Source organism: Spermophilus citellus (assembly GCF_964194105.1).
Source record: "Spermophilus citellus genome assembly, chromosome: 15".
In the NCBI taxonomy this organism is placed as follows: domain Eukaryota; kingdom Metazoa; phylum Chordata; class Mammalia; order Rodentia; family Sciuridae; genus Spermophilus; species Spermophilus citellus.
In genome coordinates, this window is record NC_138195.1 from 46,521,689 (window position 1) to 46,546,432 (window position 24,744).

General features: G+C 41.0%; 1 protein-coding gene across 2 annotated transcripts; it reads right to left on the reverse strand.

Moving 5' to 3' along the window:
- Window positions 1-783: 783 nt before the first annotated feature.
- PLA2G12B (phospholipase A2 group XIIB) lies at window positions 784-24,744 on the reverse strand (the record flags this gene model as incomplete). Of its 2 annotated transcripts, none has more annotated exons than XM_081268795.1 (4): window positions 784-1,282; window positions 4,783-4,948; window positions 9,391-9,479; window positions 24,534-24,744. In XM_081268795.1, the coding sequence occupies 4 exons, from the start codon at window positions 24,742-24,744 to the stop codon at window positions 1,164-1,166; spliced, it is 585 nt and encodes a 194-aa protein (XP_081124921.1). In that variant the 3' UTR covers window positions 784-1,163. The 2 variants fall into 2 exon arrangements, with proteins under 2 accessions (XP_081124921.1, XP_081124920.1); XM_081268794.1 differs by having other exon boundaries at window positions 784-1,285.

The window sequence follows — 24,744 nt, forward strand, 5'->3', positions numbered from 1 at the left end:
GGCAAGCAACCTTTCCTCTCAGGAGACACTTGGTAAATGTTTTAGGTGCTCTGGGTTCTCTGTCACAAATACTGGGCTCTGTGGTCACCGTGTAAGAGCTGCTATGGACAATGCAACATGAGCATCAGCTCAGGTGAGTGTGCTGTGTTCTGATCAGCTGTAAAAAAACAAACAAACAAAAAACAACCAACAAACAAAAAACAGGCTTTGAGCACTGTGTGGTAGCTACTCAGGAGGCTGAGGCAGGAGGATCCTAAGTTAGCCTGGGCAACTTAGTGAGATCCTGTAGCAAAATAAACATTTTAAACCATGTGGTGGGGTTGTGGCTCAGTGCTAGAGCATTTGCAATCACCTGAGGAACATTTGCAAAATGCCAGTGTGTGGGCAGCAGTGCCAGAGAGTCTTTATTGGTGTGATTTTAATCCAGTCACAGCTGGGAGCTAGCTCACTCCCGCAGGTCGCAGGGACTTCCTCTAGCTCTATCAAGTACTCAGAACTTAGCATGACTCTCACCGCACTTAATACCCGGGGATACCAATAGGGGCGGCCATGGAGGAAGAACTGGCACCTCAGAGCCCTAATTCCAGCTGGCCTTCATCAGGTAAGCCTCTGACCCCGTCCCCTGTTTTTCTCTCTTCGGCTCCAGTGGAAATCATGTTGTCATTGGGGAACTTACCAGTATGGGTTCTGTTCTCTTCTAAGTGAAATGGAAAGGTAAGTGATAATGGAATTCATTCATCTCTTCAAGTTTTATAAAAAGTACACTTTATTAAACGTGAGGTGCTGGCTGGCAACTGAAGCATGGGCCAGAGGAAAGTCATTGCTTTGCAACTGGTTGGACTCCCCCAAACTTCAATTAGGAATGTGAGGATCAGGTCCAGGGATAGGAGGGTTTGCTTGTAGTTTCATTTTTAAGCTAAGAACTGAATTCCCAGGCACCCGTGCCTTGGCTGGGAGATCAGAGTTCAAGTGAAGAACAGTTTTCAGTCTCTCCACATCTCTTTCTCAATTTTCCTCGAGTGATTCAACTTGCTGTTTTCCTTTCTCCTGCTTTATGGTATCCAAACTGGTGGAAGAAAGGCTGACACACATCTACCACGTCAGCATCTCTGAGACTTGACAGCTGTGGGGTCACTCAGAACCAGGGAGGGATCAGCTCATGCTCATAATTCTTCTTTCTCCTCTTCTGCGCAGATGCAAGCTGCCCGTTGGCTATTCATAAAGGGCCGGCAGCCCAAGGTCCATACAGTATTGAACACGGTGTCAGCCAGAGAATCACAGGCTACTTGAAAAAGATGAAGAGAAATATAAAGGTGAACATGGAGGACTATCCCTAGTGGTATCATTGTGAGGGGACAGTGTATTTTCAAAGATGACATGATACTCTCTGGGCTTCATGTCAAAGTAGGGGCAGTCATCTGAATACAGAATTAAAAGGAAAAGCATACATTTAAGAGAGACTTGTTTTAGAAAAACAACCATCCATTCCAATAAAGCAGAAAACACTTTGAGGTGTTAGTAATCAGAATCTCCAGTGCCACTACGTTCACTGTTTCCCAAGATACTCCCTCCGATAACACTGCCACTGTTTCCTGTAGCTTTCCCTGTTCAAGTAAGTTCAATCATTCTCCTACTGAAAAACACTTGAGTGCATGACATGTCTGTCAGCCACTCTCTTAGGGGCCAGGGATACACAGACAAAAGGCATCATCCCCAACTCAAGGACCTCACCAAGAGGTAGACAGGAGGGGCAGGTCCACAGAGAGTTCCACTACACCATGATGAAAGTAACCCCAAGGCTGTGTGGGAGCCCACAGCAAAGGTCTCTAATCTTTTGGGGACAAGGGTTATGAGGGAAGGCATCTCAGAGCAAGTTTCAACTTTAAGAATGATCAGGGAAATGAAGTCTTGATACATGCTTCAACTTGCATGAATCTTGATTGTGGAATTTACTACAATTGTATGGTAATAATGACAGAGTGGCACTGACATGGATCAATGGAATAGAATTAAAAGTCTAGAAATAAGTCCTTATGTTTATTATCATTTGATTTTTGTCAGAGTGCAAAGACCAATTTAATGTGGGAAAGAACAGTCTTTTCAACAAATGATGCTTTAACAACTGGATGTCCACATAGAAAAGAATGAAGCCAGACCTTTTCTCATGCCATAAACAAATATTAACTCAAACTGGATCACAGACCACAGCTAAAACAATGAATCTCTAAGAAAACACCAGTAAATCTTCTGGACATTGGGTAGGCACCCTTATTACTACACAGGACACCAAAGTACAAGTGGTTAAAGAAAAACAAATAAATAAGTTGAACTTAATCAAAATTTAAAACTTCTGTGCTGCAAATAATACCATCAAGAAAATGAGAAAAAAAATAGGAGGAAATATTTGCAGATCGTATCTGTTGAAGAAGAACTTAGAGAAATTTTATAACTCAATAATACAAAGATTAATAACCCAATTTCAAAGGGTCAAAGGATCTGAATAGACAGTTCTCCTAAGCATATAAGCAGTGGTCAGTAAGCACAGAAAAAGATGCTTGACATCATTAATTGCCACCGAGATGCAAATCAAAACCACAATGAGGGACTGGGGTTATGGTTCAGTGGTAGAGCGCTCGCCTAGCATGCGCGAGGCCCTGGGTTCGCTCTCAACACCACAAAAAATTAATAAATAAACAAATTAAAGATAGTGTGTCCATGTAAAACTTAAAAAAATATTTTAAAAAACCTACAATGAGATACTACTTCACAAGCACTAGGGTCTATAATTAAAAAAAAAAACAGATAATAACAAATGTTGGTGAAGATGCAAACATTTATACATTGCTGGTGAGAGTATAAAATGGTGCAGTTATTTGGTAAAACAGTTGGCAATTCTTCAAATAATTAAACATAGAATTACTATATTACCCAGCAATTTCTCTCCTAGTTATATTCCCAAGAGAAATGAAAACATAGTTCCCCACAAAAGCTTGTACATCAATGTTCATAGCAGCAGTAGTTTAGCCAAAAGATGGAAATAACCCAAATATCATTTGATGGGTACATGGATTTTTTAAAAAATTTTTAATATTTATTTATTTTTTTTAGTTCTCGGCGGACACATCTTTGTTTGTATGTGGTGCTGAGGATCGAACCTGGGCTGCACGCATGTCAGGCGAGCGCGCTACCACTTGAGCCACATCCCCAGCCCCCTGGATTTTTTTAAAATGTTAAAGTCATACAATGAAATATTACTCAGCAATTAGAAAAGAATTAAATACTGATACTTTCTACAACATGGATAAACCTTGCCAAACGAAAGAAGTCAGTCACGAAAGACTGCATATTGCCTTCTTCCACTTACATGAAATGTCAGAATAAACAAATCTATAGAGAAGATTCTTGGTTGCCCTGAGATGAGCAGGCAGTTTGGGGAGAGATCACTAATAGCTATGAAGTGCCTTTTTGGGGTGATGAATATGTTCTGAAACTTGTTGTAGGGCTGATTGCATAATTCTGTGAAAATACTGACAAGCATTTAAGTGAGGGAGTTGTATATGAATTATAGCTTAAAAAAGCTGTTTCAACACCACCAACAAATAGATGGTCAGGGTGTTCCAAGCAGAGGGGCAGAAAGGTTAGGGTCACCAACTCAAGTGGTTTGCAGTGGTAGCTGTCAGGAGAGAAATCCTGAATATCCAAAGTATTGGTGGAGGAGGTGAGCCAGGGCTGAACAGGAAAGTGCGACCCATCAAGAGAAGACTACTGAAAGACTTTAACAGGAGAGGCAGGGTGGGGGCATGTTGAGATGATCAGATTCACGTGCTATAAAAATATTGCTGATCCCAGTGGATAGAACCGACTGGGGATGGGACGTAGAGACTGGGTTAATCTGCAGCAACCAGGCAAGTGGGATATCAAGGAGATATTTTTAGGAGAAAAAAATCAATAGGACATGGCTTGGAGGAGTCACTTGACCCGACCTGAGATTAACAGCAGGTTCCTTTTCACCCTTAGTAAATGCAGGCTAGAGTGACTGTCCCTTTTACAGGGCCCAATTAATTATTCACGGTTTCAGGTCCTTGCACTTTCAATCTAGGACTACACTCCAGACATCGATCCAAGAGTCTTTCTGCTGCTGGCATGCTCTGTGGTATGAGGCCAGCTTTATAAGCCTGCATTTCAAACTTTACCATCTAAAACTATAAAATAATAATACCTGGATATAATGTCTTGGCTTCAGAAGCTGAGAGATTAAAACTAGGGAAATAAAATCACAGAGTCAGTGCTGGAAACGGAGTAGCTAAGTAGTACTTAAAAATAATGATTCTAAAACACATAGAAGTCTTTACTCCTAAAAAAAGTTTTCAAAAAATTCCTACCCTGTTGAATATATATATAAAAGGGCTTAAAGCAAATTGAGTGGTCCTATTATGCAGGACCACTCTTTATGTGGAAAATTATTTAGCAGTGGAATGGATAGCCCAGTCCAGTTGGGCAACTCCTCCCCCTGTCTTCAAGGGCAGACTTTTATTTCTCTGGGAAGGCTCTGGTGTGGTCCTGCCACCAGGAGCAGTGCCAGCAGCCCCTGGGCAGGACAGCAAAGCACTTTCGTGAGCAAGTGCCCAGAATCTTCCCTCACTCTTCCTGCGTGATCCTGTGTTCCAGAGAGCAAGCTCCATGAGCCCTGGCAATCTCTTTCTGTAAAGGGGGCCCTGGCCACCTCTCTGTGTGAAACAAGATCAAAAACCCGTCACCAGTGAATGTCCTTAAGACACCTACCTTCCACGTTGGAGACAAAGCCCAGGCTCCGCTTAAGGTCAGAGCAGATCGAGTGCAGGCACCATCGGAATTTTGCATCGCAACGATATTTGTTGGCACCGCAAGTGTCATAGCAGACGTCCAGCTGGTTGCAGCACTTGGTCATGGCTGGAATGCCCAAGTCCATCTATAAAAGGGAAGAAGAAAAAGAGAAGGACAAAAGTGCCACGTTTAGACCAAAGACCTTAGAAAACCTCACCCAGCTTGGGACTGATCCAGTTCTCAAATGCTGTTACATATTCAGATGGATTCAGAAACTCCAGTGGCCGGGTAGGACAGCCTGAGAGGCCCGGGCTGCTAGGTTTGGATTATTATTTGTTTATTAGTTTAACAAACAACACTGGGCCCATTTTTTATCTTTTTCTCTAGAGATATCAGTAATTTTCAAGCCTGCAGGCAGCTACAGTGACGAAAATAGAAGCCAGAAGAAAAGTCAAGAGCACAGAGTCACTGGACCTCCAAATTCCATAAACACTTAGGTTAACATTTCCATCTAAGATTGTGCTTGAGAAAAGGAGTCCAACACTAAGAAAGTATTAAAAAATTCCTCCATCAAGAGATCATCAGCCAGTGAAATGCCACATCATGTATAACCATAAGAATGGGCTCCTAATAAGTTATACTCCATGTATGTATAATATGTCAAAATATGCTCTAGAGTCATGTATATCTAAAAAGAACAAATAAAAAAATAAGGAACTTTGTGAATCAGAAAAAAAAAAAGAGCTCATTAGCATTTCTCAGGGACCCATCCCATACAACAAAGTGGACTGCGGTCAAACAATAACATTATGTACACACACACACACACACACACACACACACACACACAGTGTTCTATAAACAACTCTGAATGTTGTGGCCTAAACTGAGTAACTAAGGTCATTGAATGCCACTCTTAGAGTTATGAAAAAGGAATTTATTTTTAGATGGTTTTAAAAGAAGATAGAAAGGATTTTTAGAGACGAGGACTGACTTAGGATAGAGAAGATAGATAAATGAGCAGATCATATGAGAGCAAATCAATTCAGGTCTCAAACATCTTAGCAGGCAATAACGTGCGCGTATATGGGTGCATGTATATTTAAAAACCTTTTTCAGACTGGTGGGGTAGCTCAGTACTAGAGCACTTGCCTACTATGTGTTAGGCCCTGAGTTTGATCCTCAGCACCACAAAATAAAACAAAACAAAAAAAAAATTTTTTTTTTTTAATTAGGAAGAAGGTCAAGTTGATGGATAGCCTGGACTTCCAAAGTAACTAGTTAGATTTGATAAGGAATTTTGAGCAAGGAGGAGACATGATTAAAAAAGTGACCTAAGAAGAGTAATCACTCTGTGATGTATAAAGGATTGGGAAAAGTGTATCTTGATGTAAGTGGAGCATTTCAGAATCTTTTGCAGTTTTTCTAATAAATTAGACTTGGACTTGGATGGGAGCTGAGTAAATCTGGCTCCAGGGTATGGGTGAGGAGTGAATATCCAGTGATTACAGATCCTTTTCTCTAAGTTATATTTAAATGTTAAAAATTAAGGAGCTGGGGATATAGCTCAGTTAGTAGAGTGCTTGCCTTGCATGCACAAGGCTCTGGGTTTGATCCCCAACACCAAAAAACAAAACAAACAAAAAAATTAAAAATATTTTTAGTTGTAGATAATACCTTTATTTTATTTATTTATTTATTTATATGTGGTGCTGAGAATTTAGCCCAGTGCCTCACACCTGCCAAGCAAGTGCTCTGTCACTGAGCTATAACCTCAGCCCAAATGTTCTCTTATTTGAATCTTTATTCCATTTTCTATATCTAATGCAGCACAAGGACTTTAGCCATTAAAAATGCCCTTTTAAGCTGAAAAATGTTATTACATTAAGAGTTAATCTAACACATTAGATGAGGCAAAGATCCGGATGCTACAATTCTGGATAAACTCCCATTATCTGATACCTAAAGTAAAGGATTTTGCTGTCCCTGTTGGGAGTCACCCTGGCTCCAAAGACTAACTTCCCCATCCCCCCCCAGAAGAGCCGTCCAATGGTGAGCCCGCACACATGATCCTTACCCACCAATCAGACTAGCCCTGCTGACTCACATGATCCTTACCCACCAATCAGACTAGCCCTGCTGATTCACATGATCCTTACCCACCAATCAGAAAGCACCTCATGCCAACTGTCAAACCCTTCAACCATTAAACTGTCATAACTGTCAAACCACCCCCGGCTTTATAAATATGCAGAGCTGTTCCTCAATGAACGGCAACGAGCCTTGATCGTTCTTTCAGTCCCTCTCCCCCCAACTAAAAATACATAAGATAGAAGCAGCTGTGTATTAGATGACTATAGTAACTGTTGGGAGTAGCCCCAGCTCCAAAGACTAACTTCCCTATCCCCCAAGAAGAGCCATCTAATGGTGAGCCCTGCTGGCTCACCTGATCCTTACCCACCAATCAGACTAGCCCTGCTGGCTCACCTGATCCTTACCCACCAATCAGACTAGCCCTGCTGGCTCTCCTGATCCTTACCCACCAATCAAAAAGCACCCCATGCCAACTGTCAAACCACCCCCGGCTCTATAAATATTCAGAGCTGTTCCTCAATAAACAGGCATTTTTCTCCGACAGAAAGCCTTGATTGTTCTTTTAGTAACCATCATTCAATTTGATTTAATTGGAGTTCTTGAACTAGTTCTAAATAATAGAGTGCATACCACTTGTTATTTTTTTCCACTTTCAAATTTGTGCATTATAGTTGTATATGATGATGGGGTTTGTTGTTACACATTCGTACATGCACACAATGTAACAGTACCACTTTGGCCAATATCACTCCCCAGCCCTTCCCACTCCCTGATCCCTTTCCTCTACTAATCTCCCTTGGATTTTTATGAGATCCCCACCCCACACCTTTCTTTCCCTATACTAGTTTCCACCTATGAGAGAAAACATATGACCCTTGACCTTCAGATTTGGCTTATTTTGCTTAATATAATGGTCTCTAATTTCGTACATCTTCCTGTTAATGACATAATTTTATTTTTCTTTACATCCGAATAAAACTCTTTATCCATTCATCAGTTGACAGACACCTAGGCTGGTTTCACAGTTTCGTTATTCTGAATTGTGCTGCTATAAACATGGGTATGCATGTATCAAATATGCAGACTAATTCATTAGGATAAATACCAAGGAGTTATACTGCTTGTTTTTTTAGTTGTTAGTTTTATAAATAACCAGGACTAATTTTCTACCTATTAAATTGATAGCCAGAAATGCATGGTTTCTGTAATATAAATATGTATTTGAAAGAATTTTCAAAGAAAATTTCTAAGAACATTGGTGTTCATAACTTTCTAATGGTTGTTGACAAGGCTGGGCACCCAGGTTGTGCAGGACAGAAGGGATGGATATCTAAGGGGACACCTTCCCCAAGACATATGGATTTATATGTTTATAAAGAAAATGTAGTCAATGGCAGTCAAAATTCTTTTTCTAACAATCAGTATATTAAGATGTGCTTCTGACATATAGATGAAAATCATATTGAGGAAAGGGGATTCTTTTATAATTTGTATGAAATGTCACACAGGTGAGCAGCATTTTAATTAGAAGAATAAACATCATGCTGCTTAGAAAATTATTGCAAAGGAGCTGGATGTGGTAGTGCACACCTGTAATCCCAGCAGCTCTGGAATCTGAGGCCCAGGATCACGAGTTCAAAGCCAGCCTCAGCAACTTAGTGAGGCTCTAAGTAACTCGGTGAAACCCTATCTCTAAATAAAATACAAAAAAGATCTGGGGATGTGGCTTAGTGGTTAAGTGTCCCTGAGTTCAATCCCCACTACCAAAAAAAGAAAAAGAAAGAAAGAAAATTATTGCAAAGTAAAATCTTTAAGTCAGTAGAAAAATAAAGTGTGGCCTTATTAAGACACAATGCAAACTCAGTTTATTAGGAAATCCCTCTAGCTACATTTTACATGAACTTCCTCTTCTATAATGAAGAAGGTAGAAGAGCTCCTAAAAAGTCTAAAAGGAAACATAGGGGGGCTGACAGTTTGTGAAAGAATCAGTGGTGTGCTAATAAACATTTAGCAAGCAGCTGGGGGTACAACTGCACATTTCTTTGATGTCAATATTCCAAACATAGCTGAGTTGACACTATCAATGTGAAATTAGTGGCTTGCAAAAGTCAGACTGATGTAATTAAAATAACCAGCTCTCAGTAGCAGTACCAGGACATCACTGAAATGGCTCATTAATCTAATTTAAATAAGTCAAACTTGTCAGATCTATTTTAAATGATGTTTTGATACCCCAAGTGTGGGATAATGTTTTCAGTGGTGATTTCAAAGTTCTAATCCACTATCAGAGGCTTACCTGAGGGACAGTTACCTCTAAGATAAGGAAATCAGATATCTTCTTTGAGAATTTTCTCCCTTCCCCCAGATCTAATTAAAAATACCTAATTATGTTGCCCAGTGAGACTTCATAAATGATCATTTCCATCAGCGATAACTCTTGGATTACTCTTAGTTAAACCCAACCAACCAAGATGTAATGCAGTCAGTACATACACTTTCTGGTACCTTGAGACCCAGGAAATAGGAGCTGCAGCCGTTGGGCTCCTGGGGTTTGTAGCCAGGTCTGGGCATTGGTGCCTTTCCTAGCAGGGGCAAGAGAGGAAAGAAGCAGGAAGAAATATTTAGAAATCAAATATTTGGGAACATTCCTTAGGTAAAGATTTTCTAAAAGCATATTCTGTTTTCCCTTTAAAAGTCATCGTTCCTCACCAGATATTCATATTAAATAGGTGATGACAAGGATGATGTCATAAAAGAAGAACTTTCAGAAAAATTCTCTGCTAATCCCAAAGAATTTTATGAGCACTTATTTAATAACAATTTTTAGTTCTAATGTTTCTCCAGTACATGACGTTGAAGGCTTATGGCAAAAGCAAGCTAACTTCATGGTTCCAAATTCCTCTGGCTGCTGTACAACCACAGGCCTTTATGAGTGGAACACCAACTGGTCACATGCTCACGGAATCGGAATTTTAACAGTATTGCAAAAGCATTTAAGACTGACTTGATGGGCTGGGGTTGTGGCTCAGTGGTAGAGCACTCACCTAGCACGTGTGAGGCCCTGGGTTTGATTCTCTCAGCACCATATAAAAAATAAGTAAAATAAAGGTATTGTGTCCAACTACAACTAAAAAATAAGTATTGAAAACAAAAAGACTAACTTGAGGCCAGGAGCAGAGGCACATGCCTGTAATCCCAGAGGCTCGGGAGCTGGGGCAGGAGGTTCATGAGTTCAAAGCCAGCCGCAGCAGCTTAGAGAGGCCCTGAGCAACTCAGTGAGACCCTGTCTCTAAGTAAAATATAAAAATGGGCTGGGTATGTGGCTCAGTGGTTAAGTTCAATCCTCAGTACCAAAAAAAAGACTGAGTTGAAGAAGTTTAGTAAGATTCCATAAAAATAAACCAAATGATATTAATCAAAAAGCAAAGAAAACATCCAGTGCAATATTTTAGGCATTTGAATCACTGAACAAAGCAGAAACAGTCTTTTTTTTAAAATATTTTTTTTAGTTGTAGTTGGACACAATGCCTTCATTTTATTTATTTATTTTTATGTGGTACTGAGGATAGAACCCACGTGCCTCGAACATGCTCAGCAAACGCTCTACCGCTGAGCCACAACCCCAGCCCCCAGAAGTCTTAAAGTTCTGACTTTCTTGGCTTCTCCTACATGGCTTTTGAGTTGTTCTGTGATCTTGTAAATGTGCAGAGAGAAGCTTTGTCACATGTGTCAGTGGTGATCATAACAGGTAAAAATAACCTTGACCTGAGGTGACCTCATGACAATCATCTGCAATGAGCATTTTAACCCATTATCCCAGTAAGGAAAATGAAGATTAAAAAGTCGCATACTTATCTAAGATCATATAGTAAGTACGGGAAATAGGTATAAATTCAGATTTCCTGTTTGTCTCCAAAGGTTTCACTACTTCTCTGCCTCTTTGCGGGGGTAGGGAGTTACCAGGGATTGAGCTCTGGGGCACTCAACCACTGAGCCACATCCCCAGCCCTATTTTATATTTTATTAGAGAAAGGGTCTCACTGAGTTGCTTTGGGTCTTGCTCAGTTGCTGAGGCTGGCTTTGAATTTGAGATCCTCCTGTCTCAGCCTCCTGAGCGGCTGGGATTACAGGCCACTGCACCTGGCCATGTCTCTGACTCTTTTTAGGAGATACAAGACTAAGCCCAAGACTGAGCAAACACCATAAGAATGAATTCTCAGAGTGAGGCACATGACAGGTAGGTTGGTTTTCTTTAATATTCTTCCACCAGGTATTTTATTTTAAATTGTTCATAAACATATTTATGAAATGTTTCAAAACTGAATTAAAAAATCAGAGAAATAGACACTCATCTGCTCAGCATTATAAACATAATACACATTCACATTTGCCAACCTTATTTAAATTAAGGCATGGGTGCAGGTTTGGGTACAGCTGAAGCCCCTTTGCACCAATCTTCCTATTTTAATTTTTAAATAATAAGTCTGTGCTTTTAAATTGTTCCCTCCTTAATAGTCCTCAAAATTGTCAGGATTATTCTTGGACCTTCACTCTTGCATATGAAGTTTAAGAGTCAACTTAATAAATCATATAAGAAATATTGTCAAGATTTTGATTAAAAATCCATTGAACTTATAGATTAATTTGGAGACAATGGACTTCTTAGGATATTCAGTCTTCTAAACATGAGCATAGTACTGCCCTCTTTACTTAATTCTTCCTTTAGTCCTTCAATAGAGTATTATGAATTTCTCCATATATCCATTTTATCTCTTATATACCTGTATTATTTAGAGCCTCACACAAGATAGAAAATCTCATCCAAGGGCTGGGGCTGGAGCTCAGTGGTAGAGCACTTGCCTAACACGTACGAGGCCCTAGGTTCAATCCTCAGCACCACGTAAGAATAAATAAATAAAGTGAAGGTATTGTGTCCGACTACCACTAAAAAATAAATATTAAAAAAATGTCATCCAGGAGTAAGGCTAATCAGGCTAGTATGGGAAATCTGTACTTTTCTGAAATCCAGGCTGCTTCTAGATTTCTGGTCTACCAGCCTTAGTGTGTGTTGTCCTGGCTCTCCTGTCCAAGATGGCACCTCACTGCCCGCTCCATGTCCATATGACCAGCAACAGGGTGGAAGGAGTTAGAAGGGTCTAGTTCTCCTCTTTAATAAACACACTTTTGAACATTACACACGTCACTTCCTCCTACTACCCTTTGGCTAGACCTTAATCAAATGGCAAGTCCTAGTTGGAAAGGTGGGCTAAGAAATGAAGTCTTCATTCAATGTAAACAGCCAGGAACCTAGCAGAACACTGAGAGGAGGATCTTATTACTACAGAAAAGGGAAGAATGGATATTAGGGGACAATAAGCCGTTCCTGCTACAGTATGCTTGGGTATTTGATGCCATGGTACAACATGAGGTCCAAGATGTCCAAGATTGTGGTCCAAGTTGTCCCCAATGAGCCCCATGTTTTGGGGTTCATACCCTGTGTATTGTCACAGGATTAATTTGTGTGACCAAGAGAATATGGCAGAGTTGGAGGTATGTTGCTTCTAAGATAAGATTATAAAAAAACTGTGACTTCTGGGGCTGGGGATGTGGCTCAAGTGGTAGCGCGATCGCCTGGCATGCGTGCGGCCCGGGTTCGATCCTCAGCACCACATACAAAGATGTTGTGTCCGCCAAAAACTAAAAAATAAATATTAAAAAAATTCTCTCTCTCTCTCTCTCTCTCTCTCTCTCTCTCTCTCTCTCTTAAAAAAAATGATCTGGTCATCTCACATAAACTACATCATACAGAATACGGCCTTTTGTTTCTAGATTCTTTCCCTTAACATAATGTTTTCAGGGTTCATCCACATGACAGTTTCAGTACCTCATTTCTTTTTATTGCCAAAAATTATTCCATTATATAGACAGACCACATTGTTTAATCATTCTTCAGTTAATGGACATTCAGATTGTTTTCACTTTGGGTTATTATGAATAATACTGCTACAAATATTTAGATACAGGTTTTAGCATGGACATAAACTTCTTTTCTCCATAGGTGTGAGACTGCTGGACATAAAGTCACTATTTAACATTCTGAGTTACTAACAGACTGTTTTCCACAGTGGCTACATTTTTACATTCCCATGAGCCATGTGTGTGGGTTTCAGTTTCTCTACATTCTAACACTTGTTATTATCTATCTGTTTGATAATGGCCACCCTAGTGGGTATGAAGTGGTGTTTCATGGTAATTATTATTTGCTTCTCCCTAATGATTAATTATGTTGAGCATCTTTTCATATTCTTATTGGCCATTAGCATATCTTCTTTGGAAAAATATTTATTTAAATCTTCTATCCAATCTATAATTGTGTTATTTTTCTTTTAACTATTGAGTTGTCAGAATTCTTTATATACATTGTAAACAAGAGCTTTTCAGATATATGATTTGCAAATATTTTCTCCCATTCTGTGTGGTATCTTTTTTTGTTTTCTACTTTCTTGATGAAATCTATTTATTATTGAGATGAAATCATGTAACATAAAAATTTATTTGTGTGTGGGGGGGGTACCAGGGATTGAACTCAGGGGCACTAAACCACTGAGCCACATCCCCACCCCTATTTTGTGTTTTATTTAGAGACAGGGTCTCACTGAGCTGTTTAGCACCTTGCAATTGCTGAGGCTGGCTTTGAACTCATGATCCTCCTGTCTCAGCCTCCTGAGCCACTGGGATTACAGGCGTGCACCACAGCACCCGGCAAAAATACATTTTAAATACATTAAAATACATACAATTCATTACATTCACAACGTTGTAGAACCATTGCCTGTAATTCCAAACATTTCCATCACTCCCAAAGGAGACCTTGTAGCCATGAAGCTGCCATTCCCTTTCTCAGTCAATTTGGGGTGCTATAATAAAAATACCATAATAAATAAAAGTTTAGACTGGATGGCCTAAACAACAGAAATTTATTCCTCAAAATTCTGGAGGCTGGGGTTGGATCAAGGAGGCCAATTTTGAGGGAGTCTGGGAAATTGGAGACTGTCCCCTGAGGGATTGAAAGAGCCCTTCCTCCACCCTTTACAAGAACCTGCCCTGGGAATGGGGTTGTGGCTCAGTGGTAGAACGCTCACCTAGCATGCACAGCACCGGATTCAATCCTCAGCACCACAATAAAGATATTGTGTCCACCTAAAACTTAAGAATAAATATTTTTTGGGAAAAAAAAAAAAGCCTGCCCCTGCTCCTAGGAATTGCCTCTCCCTACAGGGAGCTACAAGGTTGTTAATTAATGTGTCCTGGGCTGCTCCATCCTGTCCGGTCCCTTTCAGCCCACTTGTCCCACCTTCTGGCCACCCCACTGAGCCATCAAGTATTGCCTGGGCCTAGGCAGGAAGGAGAGAGATAGGGGAAGAGAGCAGGAGAACAAAGGAAGCCTCGGACTTCTCCCTGGAGAAGTCTTTGTTACCCCTTTTTAAAATAAACCCTGCTTCATATGCTTAAAAAAAATCTGGAGGCTGGGAATTTTAAGATCAGGTGCCAGCAGACTCAGTGTCTGAGGGGGGCCTCTTCCCGGTTTGAGGATGGCTGTGGTCCTCTTGTTGTATTCTCATGTAGTAAAGAGAGAGCTAGGCCCACTTTCTCTTCTAAAGACACTAATCCTATCATGGGGGTCTCACTCTCAAGACCCCATCCACACCTCATTACCTCCCAAAGGCTGTGCCCCATAATACAACCCCACTGGGGATTAGAGTTTCAACATATGAATTTGTCAGGGACAGGACACAAATGCACTCCATAACACGTCTCATTTGCCCCTGTCCCCAACCCCTGGAAACCACTAATCTGCTTTCTGTCTCTGTGGATTTTTTTTTTTTTTTTGGTACCAGGGATTGAAGGGGGAGATCGGGGTGGGGTTACCACTGAGTCACATTCCCCCAACCGCCTCTTTTAAAAAAGTATATCTTAGGGACAAGGTCTTGCTGAGTTGCTAAGGGCCTTGCTCAGTTACTGAGGCTGACTTGGAATTCCTGATACTCCTGCCTCAACCTCCCGAGCCACTGAGATGACAGGCATGTGCCATCACACGCGGCAGATTTATCTATCTTGATATTCCAAATAGATGAAATGGAACATGTATATTCTGTGCCTGCCTTCTTTCACTTAGCATAATGTTTTCAAAGTTCATGTATATTGTAGTATGTATTAGTATGGTTGACTAATATTCCATTTTATGACATTTACCACAGTTTATTAATTCATTAATGGACATTTGGATTGTTTCTACCTCTTGGCCATTATGAACAGTGCTGCTATGAAAAACTGTGTAAAAGTTTTGTTTAAATATTAGTTTTCTGGCTGGGTAGTGGCTCAGTGGTAGAGTGCTCACCTAGCATGCGTGAGGCACTGGGTTCGATCCTCAGCATCACATAAAAATAAAATAAAGGTATTGTGTCCACCTACAACTAAAAAATGAATATTAAAAAATATCAGTTTTCAATTCTTTGGGTTACAGATCTATGGTGCAGAATTCCTGGCTTGTAAAGTCTCTGTTTAACTTTTTGAGGAAACAATAGACTGTTTTCCATAAAAACAATATAATTTTTTTATTCTTACCAGCAGTGCACAATGATTGCAAGTTTTCTCTCTCTCTCTCTCTCTCTCTCTCTCTCTCTCTCTCTCTCTCTCTCTCTCTCTTTTTAGTTGTTGATGAACCTTTGTTTCATTTATTTGTTTTTATGTGGTGCTGAGAATTGAACCCAGTACCTCACACATGCTAGGCAAGTGCTCTACCACTGAGCCACAACCCCAGCCCACTGGTTGCAAGTTTCCTACAGCCTCATAATTTCACTATAGTGAACCTAGATGTGGAGTATTTCTCCTTATCCTGCTTGGAACAATCTGAAGAACTGAGTGTCTTTGAATTCTGGAAAATTTGTACCACAAGCATAAATATTTTCTTTTCCTCTTTGTATTTAGTTTTTCCTCTTGGGCCTCTCTTAAAAAATATTTGTTTTAATTAGTTATACATGACAATAGAATGCATTTATGCACTTTGAGATATCATACACAAATGGGATATAATTTCTCATTTTTCTGAGTGTACATGTTGCAGAATCATATTGGTCATGCAGTCACATATATACAGACAGTAATAATGGCTGTTTCATTCTACTATCTTTCCGGTCCCCACATCCCCTCCGCTCCGCTCCCATCACTTCCCTCTACCTAATCTAAGGTAATGATATTCTTTCCTAGTGGCCCTCATGCCCCCACCTCCCCCACCTCTCTTTACTACATGAGACTACAAGAAGAGGACCACAATTCAATATTGTGAATTGGCATCCACATATTAGAGAAAACATTCGGCCTTTGGTTTTGTGGGATTGGCTTATTTCGCTTAGCATGATGTTCTCCAACTCCAACCATTTACTGGCAAATACCATAATTTCACTTCTCTTTAAAGCTGAGTAATATTCCATTAAGTATATATACCACATTTTCTTTATCCATTCATCTATTGAGGGACACCTAGGTTGGTTCCATAGTCTAGCTACTGTGAATTGAGCTGCTATAAACATTGATGTGACTGTGTCACTGTAGTGTGCTGATTTTAAGTCCTTTAGGTATAGACCTCTAGGGCCTCTTATTCAGAATGTTCAATCTTTTTCATCCTGTCCTTCATGTGTCTTAATTTCTTTTTCATAGTCTTCATCTTTTTCGTATATGTACTTTCATTTCTTCTCTGTGCATTGGCAATCTTCATGAAATGCTTTTTCCGTTTGACTAATTTTCTTTAAATTGGCTAATCCTGCTATTTAACTCATCCACTGAGATTTTTCTTTTAAAAACTATAACTTTCATTTCTTAAGAGTACTGTTTGATTCTTTTAAATTTGTGTGTTCATTTTCATTGAATTCTATTAAAATCATAATTTCTATTTCTCTTATTTCTTTAATAACTGCAAATGTTCTTATTATAATATTATCTTCAATCCCTGGGATGCCAAGTCTCATATTTTTAGTGTCTATAGATTCTCTCACATGGGCATAATTTTTTTAATAGGAGCTCATTTTCAGTAGGCTTGGTTTTCTGGGGGAATCGCTGTGTCCTGGGTCAACCAGAGAGTATTCCTCAATGCTTCTGTGGCCCCGAGAGGGCCAAGGTAGATGGGACATCAGTATTTATGTTAACTGCTTGGCTGGGCATGGTCACACCGGGACACTTTTACATTCTGTATGAATTCAGACTCCTCACATGTGCACAGACATGCCTGGGGTGGTGACATTTTGTAGGTATTCTTTATTCCACCTGCAGTCCCGGGTAGATGGGAGGCTTCCTTGGAACACTGGGTGGAGCTTTTAAAATCCCTTTTTTGAGGGGTTGGGGGGTACTGGGGATTGAACTCAGGAGCACTCAACCACTGAGCCACATCCCCAGCCCTATATATGTATATTTTTTTATTTAGAGACAGGATCTCATTGAGTTGCTTAGCGCCTGGCCTTTGCTGAGGCTGGCTTTGAACTCACTATCCTCCTGCCTCAGCCTCCCTAGCCACTGGGATTATAGGACTGCACCACCACGCCCAGCTCTGTAATCCCTTTTAAACAGACTGGGCTGTGACTCAGTCGCTCAGCTCCCTGCAGGCTGTTGGGTTCCGCTTCCCCATCTCACAGGTGAAGGTTACAGTTGATCAATAAAGTCCTGTGATGTCTCCTGTGTTCCCCACTAAAAAAACCTGAGGGGGACAGTAGCTACGTCTCCTGTTCACCAGCTCAGCTTTAATTCTCTTTGTTTTGGGGACTTGAATATTTCCCTTTACTTCATTCTAGTTTGAGCGTGTACTGTTTTTGATGTTTCTTTTCAATCCAGTGTTTCTTGTTATTGGTAATGAACTTAATACTGGAGTCTGCCACCCCACCAGCCATCCCAGTAGTACTGTTAAAGTTCTTGAGAAATGTCATTTGCCATTGATAGTGCCATTAGCCTGCCGTGTGGGGCAGGGGACACAGGGATTGGGGGAATAGGTAGAGTATATTAAGCAATATTTATAATCAAATTATACACATGAAAACAACCACACCATGCCACACAATTAAATGTGATTATTTTTTAGAAGTGAGACTACAGTGATTTTAATGTTTTAAATTTTTCTTCAGATTATTCTTTTACAAATAGTCTACATATACTGTGTTTATAGATACCAGAAAGAAAATTCTTAAGTTTTTTTTGTTGTTGTTGTTGTTGTTTGTTTTATTTTGTTTTTAAGACAGGGTTTCATTATTGTTGTTCAGGCTGGCCTCTAACTCCTGGGATTAAGTGATCCTCCTGCCTCAGCCTCCCAGGTAGCTGGGACTACAGAAGGATCTGCCACACCAGGCAGGAAGAAAAATTTAAACAGATAGACAAATATCTAAATTTGACAATGTGACGTCTTTTTAATAGCTTTGCTAGTAAAGGACATTGGCAGCACATTCCTACAGTTTCCTGGGTTACCCTCGGTCTTTCTGCACCTGAGAACACACAGATAAAACTCTAATATCACAGTCTGAAAGATAATGGAATAGCCAGGTGTGGTGGCGCACGCCTGCAATACCAGCAGCTCAGGAGGCTAAGGCGGGAGGATCGTGAGTTCAAAGCCAACCTCAGCAAAAACGAGGCACTAAGTACCTCAGTGTCTCTAAATAAAATACAAAATAGGGCTGGGGATGTGCCTCAGTGGTCAAGTGCCCTGACTTTAATCCCCAGTAACTGCCACCCCCCCCCCAAAAAAAAAGATAATGGAATGAAATTCCTATCTGGCCTGCAGGTGGTGAAGATTATTTTTATTATATTTAATATTTTCTGTTAATATTTAATGTTAACTATAGGAATTCTACTTAAGAGAGAAGCTTGTTAGTGTAAAAACAAAAGAGGATGGTTTGAGTCTAGGCAGAAATAATGTACCAGATCCTCAAATTATAGTTTGAGTAGTTTACAGCTTGATGCTTTAAGTCTAAGCATCAATAATGTGCTATATCCACAACCTGCTTTTATTTTCTGGCTCAGACTGTTTACAGGAGCAGTGGGCTGGCAACTTGCAATGCTACTTTGGGGGTTGGCAAATGATGGCTAAGCCCAGGCCACTGCCTGTTTCATGTAACCCGCCAACTCAAAGTGGTTTTTATATTTTTCAATAGTTGGAGGGTAAAGTCAAGACAAGGATAATATTTTATGACATGTGAAAGTTATATGAAATTCAAATGTTAGTGCCCATAAAGGAATTTTATTGGAACACAGCCACATTCATCTCTTATGTATTAGCTATGGCTGCTGTTATAATCTTAAAGTGAGGATGGTTTTGTAATCCAGAACTAGAACTCAGAGGCTGTAAAGAAAGAGACTTGATTTGATCTCATAAAACTTAAAACCTTCTGAATAAAGCGAAACACCATAAAGACTTGAAAGACAAACAGGAGGGAGGGTGGGGGCAGAGTTAGCCATGAAACCCAGGCTCTCCGTCCAGCCACGCGCATCGCCTCCTGGGCCAGCCTCGCTCCATTCAGTTCCATCGCTGAAATGAACAGTAAAAACTTGTAGGGCTTTCCGTCCCAAGTCAAGGGTAGTGACTGTGACCTTCCAAAAGGCTGGATCCATTCTCCCCACCCAGCTGGTTCCCGCAGAGGTGCTGGTGAGGAAGCTCCTGCCCCCAGAAGCACTTGAACTCAGCCTGACACACTGACAGATCAAAGCAGGTACAATGGACTCTGTGTTTCCATTGCTAAAATGGACTAAGCCACTGCAGGAGGTGGGGTGACCCACTTGGCCTATTTTGCCTGGGGCTGTCCCTGTTTAGTACTGAAAGGCCCCCAGCCCAGGAGCTTCCAACCCTCTCTAACCTCAGCCAACTGGGAGGTTGGCCACCTTAGCACAGGGGCAATATATGTGCTTCCAAGGCTTTGAATCCCCTGGAGAATCTGTTGAAGGCTGTGAATTCATTCCTTTTAAAATATACAAACACACTTCATAAAAATTTAAGATTTCAGCAGATAAAACTGTCTCTAAAAATCAAAACAAAAAGGCTAACTTGCAACAAACTAAAAAACTTCTGGACAGCAAAGGGAACAATTAACAGAACGGAGAGACAATCTGAAGATTGGGAGAAAATATTTGCAAGCCTTACATCTGATAAGGAGCTAATATTCAAAATAGTAAAAGGAATCCAAACAACACGAGAGCAGGAAAACAAATAACCTGACTTGTGCATGGGAAAGGATATAAACAGACATTTCTCAAAAGAATGGCCAACAAGTACATGAAAAGATGCTCAGCCTCTCCAGTCATCAGGGAAAGGCAAACTAAAACCACAACGAAGGACTTAAAATGACTATTATAGAAAAGACAATGGATACCAAACGTTGGTGAGGAGGTACACCATTGGTGAGGTTCCTCAGAAAACTGAAAGTTGAACTACCATATAATCCAGAAATCCTACAACTGGTATATATCCAAAGGAATTAAAATTACCATGTTCCTTAACAGCTTTATTCACAATAGCCAAGATATGAAAGCTAGCAAAGTATCCATCAACAGATGACTGGATAAAAAATAAATTGGTGCATATGCATAATAAAATACTCCTCAGCTTTATAAAAGGAAATCCTGTCATTATTCACAACATGTGTGAAGCTGGAGGACATTATACTGAGTGGAATAAGCTAGAAAGACAAACAGTATATGATCTTCCTAGTATGTGACCTAAAAATAAAAATTGATCTCATAGAAACAGAGTAGAAAGGAGGTGACCAGAGGTTGCAGGAGTGGGGTGGGGGGAGGAATGGAGACAAAGGAGATGTTGATAAAAGGGTACAAAGTTCCATTTATGCAGAAGGGATGGTTTAGTGATCTATGGTCCATCATGATGACCACAGCTAATGACGATGTACTGTAGATCTCAAGCTTGTGAAAAGAACAGGTTGTTAATATTCTCACCATAAAAAATAGGTTGGTGAGGGGATGAGTATGTTAATCAGCTTGACTGAGTCTTTCTACAAAATACTCATATATCAAAACATCATATTGTATTTCATAAGTAGACACTATCTGTCAACCAAAAAAAAGATTGATGTTTAAAGATACTTTAAAGATTTTTTCCCCCTTAGAACTAAATCTAAGAAGAATTCATCTCAAGGTCCTTTTATTAAAGTGTGACAGTGTGAACAGTATGTACAAGGCACAGAAACTCTGCTCCAACCACCCTTCTCCAGAGACCTTTGTAGGACAGAGAACATTTAAATTGTCATTGCTTCAAGGCACTTCTCCCCAGAAGCTGAGGGGATTCTGTTCAGCCACTGGGACTTGGGGAAGAACCTGAATGCAGTGAACCTGTTCGCTACTGTCTTTCTGATGATATTTATAAAATGTTTTGGATACCTACCATTCTCCATATATACCAATAATTCCTTATATACTATCTTTAATTCTCACAATAACCTTGTGAGATAGGTAATATTATTAATATTCTTTTAATACATATGAGGAAACTGAGATTAAAAGAGTTAGGAAAATTGCCCAAAGTAACCAGCAATAGGATTTTCCCCCCAAATTCAAACTCATGAATTATTTGTTACTAGAATTTCTCAAAGTTTGATTCAAGGATCACTGTTAAAAGTGCAGCTCAGTGGTAGACCACATGCCTAGCATGTGTGAGGTGCTGGGTTCTACCCCAAACACAACCCCTCCCCCCAAAAAAAGTGGGGCTCCAAGGTCCTACAACAGACCTACTGGAACAGAATATCTCTGGTGTAAGAAAAGAAATATATATTTTCAAAAATGATTCTCAAGGAGATCTTGTCTACTGGTAATAGATCCCCTTAATACCATCTGTGCTGTGTATGCTACTGAATCTCATCATATCTTTTTAAAATTTATTTTTTAATTGTAGTTGGACACAATACCTTATTTCACTTATTTATTCTTATGTGGTGCTGAGAATTGAACCTAGGGTCTCGAACGTGCGAGGCAAGCGCTTTACCTCTGAGCCACAACCCCAGCCCTCTCATCATATTTATAGCCCAGTCCTTTAAGTACAATTTTTGTGTGTTGACATGGAAATTAATTGCTTTAACTACATGAAGTGTGGAAAGCTATGTGAACAAGCTACAATGGGCTGCCAGAATACAAACCCACCTTTACCTGCTTAAATAGTTTAACCTAGCCTCCGACATTGTCTGAGAGTGACATCTTGAAATAGTGTGCTCTTTTACCTTGTCCTTTAGTCACCTTGAAAACGAATCTCCAGTTAAAATGCTGATGTCTGAGTCCAACCCACAGAAGTTCTGATTTAACTGGTTTGGTGTCAGATCGTTTAAGAAAAACACCTCCCCAGCTGATTCTAATGTGTAGCCTGATAGAGAACCACTGCTTCACACAGTGATAAGCACCTATCAAAAGTAACGTGTCTTTTTCTGGTACACTGTTGCTAAAATGTTCCTTCTGGTGAACTCAGTTATTAAAGCAGTTTTTGTTTTTTTTTTTTCCGTGTGGACCCAGGACCTGCAGCATCAGGACCACTTAAGGTGCAAATCCTCAGAAACGCCAACTATCTGGCCACACCCACCAACCAGAAACGTTAGGGGGTGGGGCCAACTGTTTAAATGAGCCTGGGGCAGGGGGTGTGGGAAGTGTCCAGACAGCCGCAAACGTGGGAACCACGCTTCAGAGAGAGAGAGAGGCCTTGTGCACGAGGTATGCCACAAAGCAAACTAAAAAGGACCTGGGACAACCGTGATTGGGTGTTACCTGTTGCTTGACTCACAATCAACTTGGGAAGATATTCTGTCCTGTTTGGGCACAGTCTCCCGGGCCTCAGCTCCCCGGGGTTCCAAAAGTAACAAAGCTTAAACCCCTGTTTTCCTAAGTGGCTTTCGGGCCTCTCCTTGAGCGGGTTCTGTTTTGCACAGAGTGAGTGCAGTTATTTGCCTTCTGTTATCTCTCTGTTGACTGTTCCCATCCCCCACCAGTTGCTGCTGACCTGGGCCGAGGCAGGCTAGAGGCTGCCACCAAAGTTTGATAAAATCTTTTGATACCATTTTGTTAGAAAGAAGAGGGTTTGGTTCTAGATATCCTAAAGAAAAAAAAAAAAGCTGTTATCTATTTGCTAAGCCACAGATATTAGTGAAAACACCTGTGTTGGCTCAAATGCCGGGAGTGAGTTAACCCTTTCCTGCCTCATCAGTACAAACTGGGCGGTGTAATCCAGACACCGCGCTTCTGCATTTTCAACCCACCCTGGATGAGTCTGTGGCTCAGGGTCCAGGTGGGTCCATGTACAGACCAGGCTGCTAGCCTGTGAAATTTTCACTGAAATGCAGTGTCCCTTTTAACCCTTGTGTCACTATATGGTTAAAACTTCTTTACTACAAAACTTTGGGTCCTGAAGCAATGGTTAACCATTCTCTCTCAGTCACCTTTAAGTGTGTAAGGAAACCTTCTCTCCTGCTAGTGGTGAATCCAAGTATGTAGCTTTTTGGTTTGTTTCTGGAAAGCCGGGTTTTATCTGTTGAGTGTTTGGAGAGAATATTTCTCAAGCCTGTTTTGTTGCTGGGCTAAATTATTGGCTTGCCATTGTCAAGTCGAATCCCATGAGGAAACACTGGATAAATGACACCATCAAACTAATGGGACTGTCAACTCCAAAAGCATTCTCAGGCTGAGAGTACAGCTCAGTGGTAGAGCCGTGCTTAGCAAGCGAAAGGCCTGGGTTCAATCCCCAGCACCACATTTAAAAACATTTTTCCTCCACTAATGAAATCACACCACCTCACCTGTGGGAGGCCCAGGGCTCTACATTCTGTTTCCCTTGCATTGATTGACTTCTGAGCAGAACCAAAGGAGGACTGGCCCCAGGGGCTCCTCTTGGGGAGCTTGATGTGTACCCTGGCTTTCATTCACCCTGTTTGCAACTGAGGCAAGAAACGGGTATCAGCTCCCACTGACTCACAATTCTGCTTCTGGTGCTTGGTTTGAGGAACAGCACCTGGAATCCCAGGTGGGCAGCAAGCCTCCCCAACCCCTGCTACCGTGGCTGATGAGGGCAGCAGGGCAGGGACCTCTACTTTGGGAGAGTTGGCAAATTGATACCCAGAGGAAGGTGTGAACCGCAGCAGGGTAAGGCAGAATCTTTTCCAAGCTTTTAGAGCCACAGAATAAGTATCACTTCCTGGCAGAATTCCCTCCCAAGCTGCGGCTTGAGTTTTCATCTCTGAGAAGTCCTCAGAGACCCTCAGCTCGCTCTTCCCACTCCTTGCAGCCTTTTTCTGCCTCCCAACAAGCAGAGTAAGACCGCCCCTGGGAAAGTTTCCCTGATAAAATACAGGAAGCTCAGTGAAATTTGAGTTCCAGATAAACCACAGATGATTTCTCCAGAGAAGTAGATCTCAAATATTTCATTGGACACACTTGACACTCTAGTTGTTTATTTGAATTTCCGATCTCACTGGCTGTCAAGTATTTTTACTTGCTCAATCTGCAAACACCACCTAAGAGGCGGAGAGTGGGTGACCGACTGCGGCCCGTCGGGGCTGCTGATGGGTCCCCCTGATGGGTCCCCCTGACCGCTTTTACAGTAAGAGAAACCGCCCACTCACCGTATCGGCACCTGTACTGACAGACTCCGTTCTTCCCTCCCAGCAGCTCCAGAAAGGAATCAAAGTAGCTGTTGACGGACTCGAAGCTGCCCCGGAGGTGCCGGAGGCCCCAGTCAGAATAGGACTCCTCTGCCTTGGGGCTGGGGTCGCTCTGAGCCAGGCCCCCTCCCAGGCTGAGCCATAAAACCAAGAAGCTGACGGCTGGCTTCAT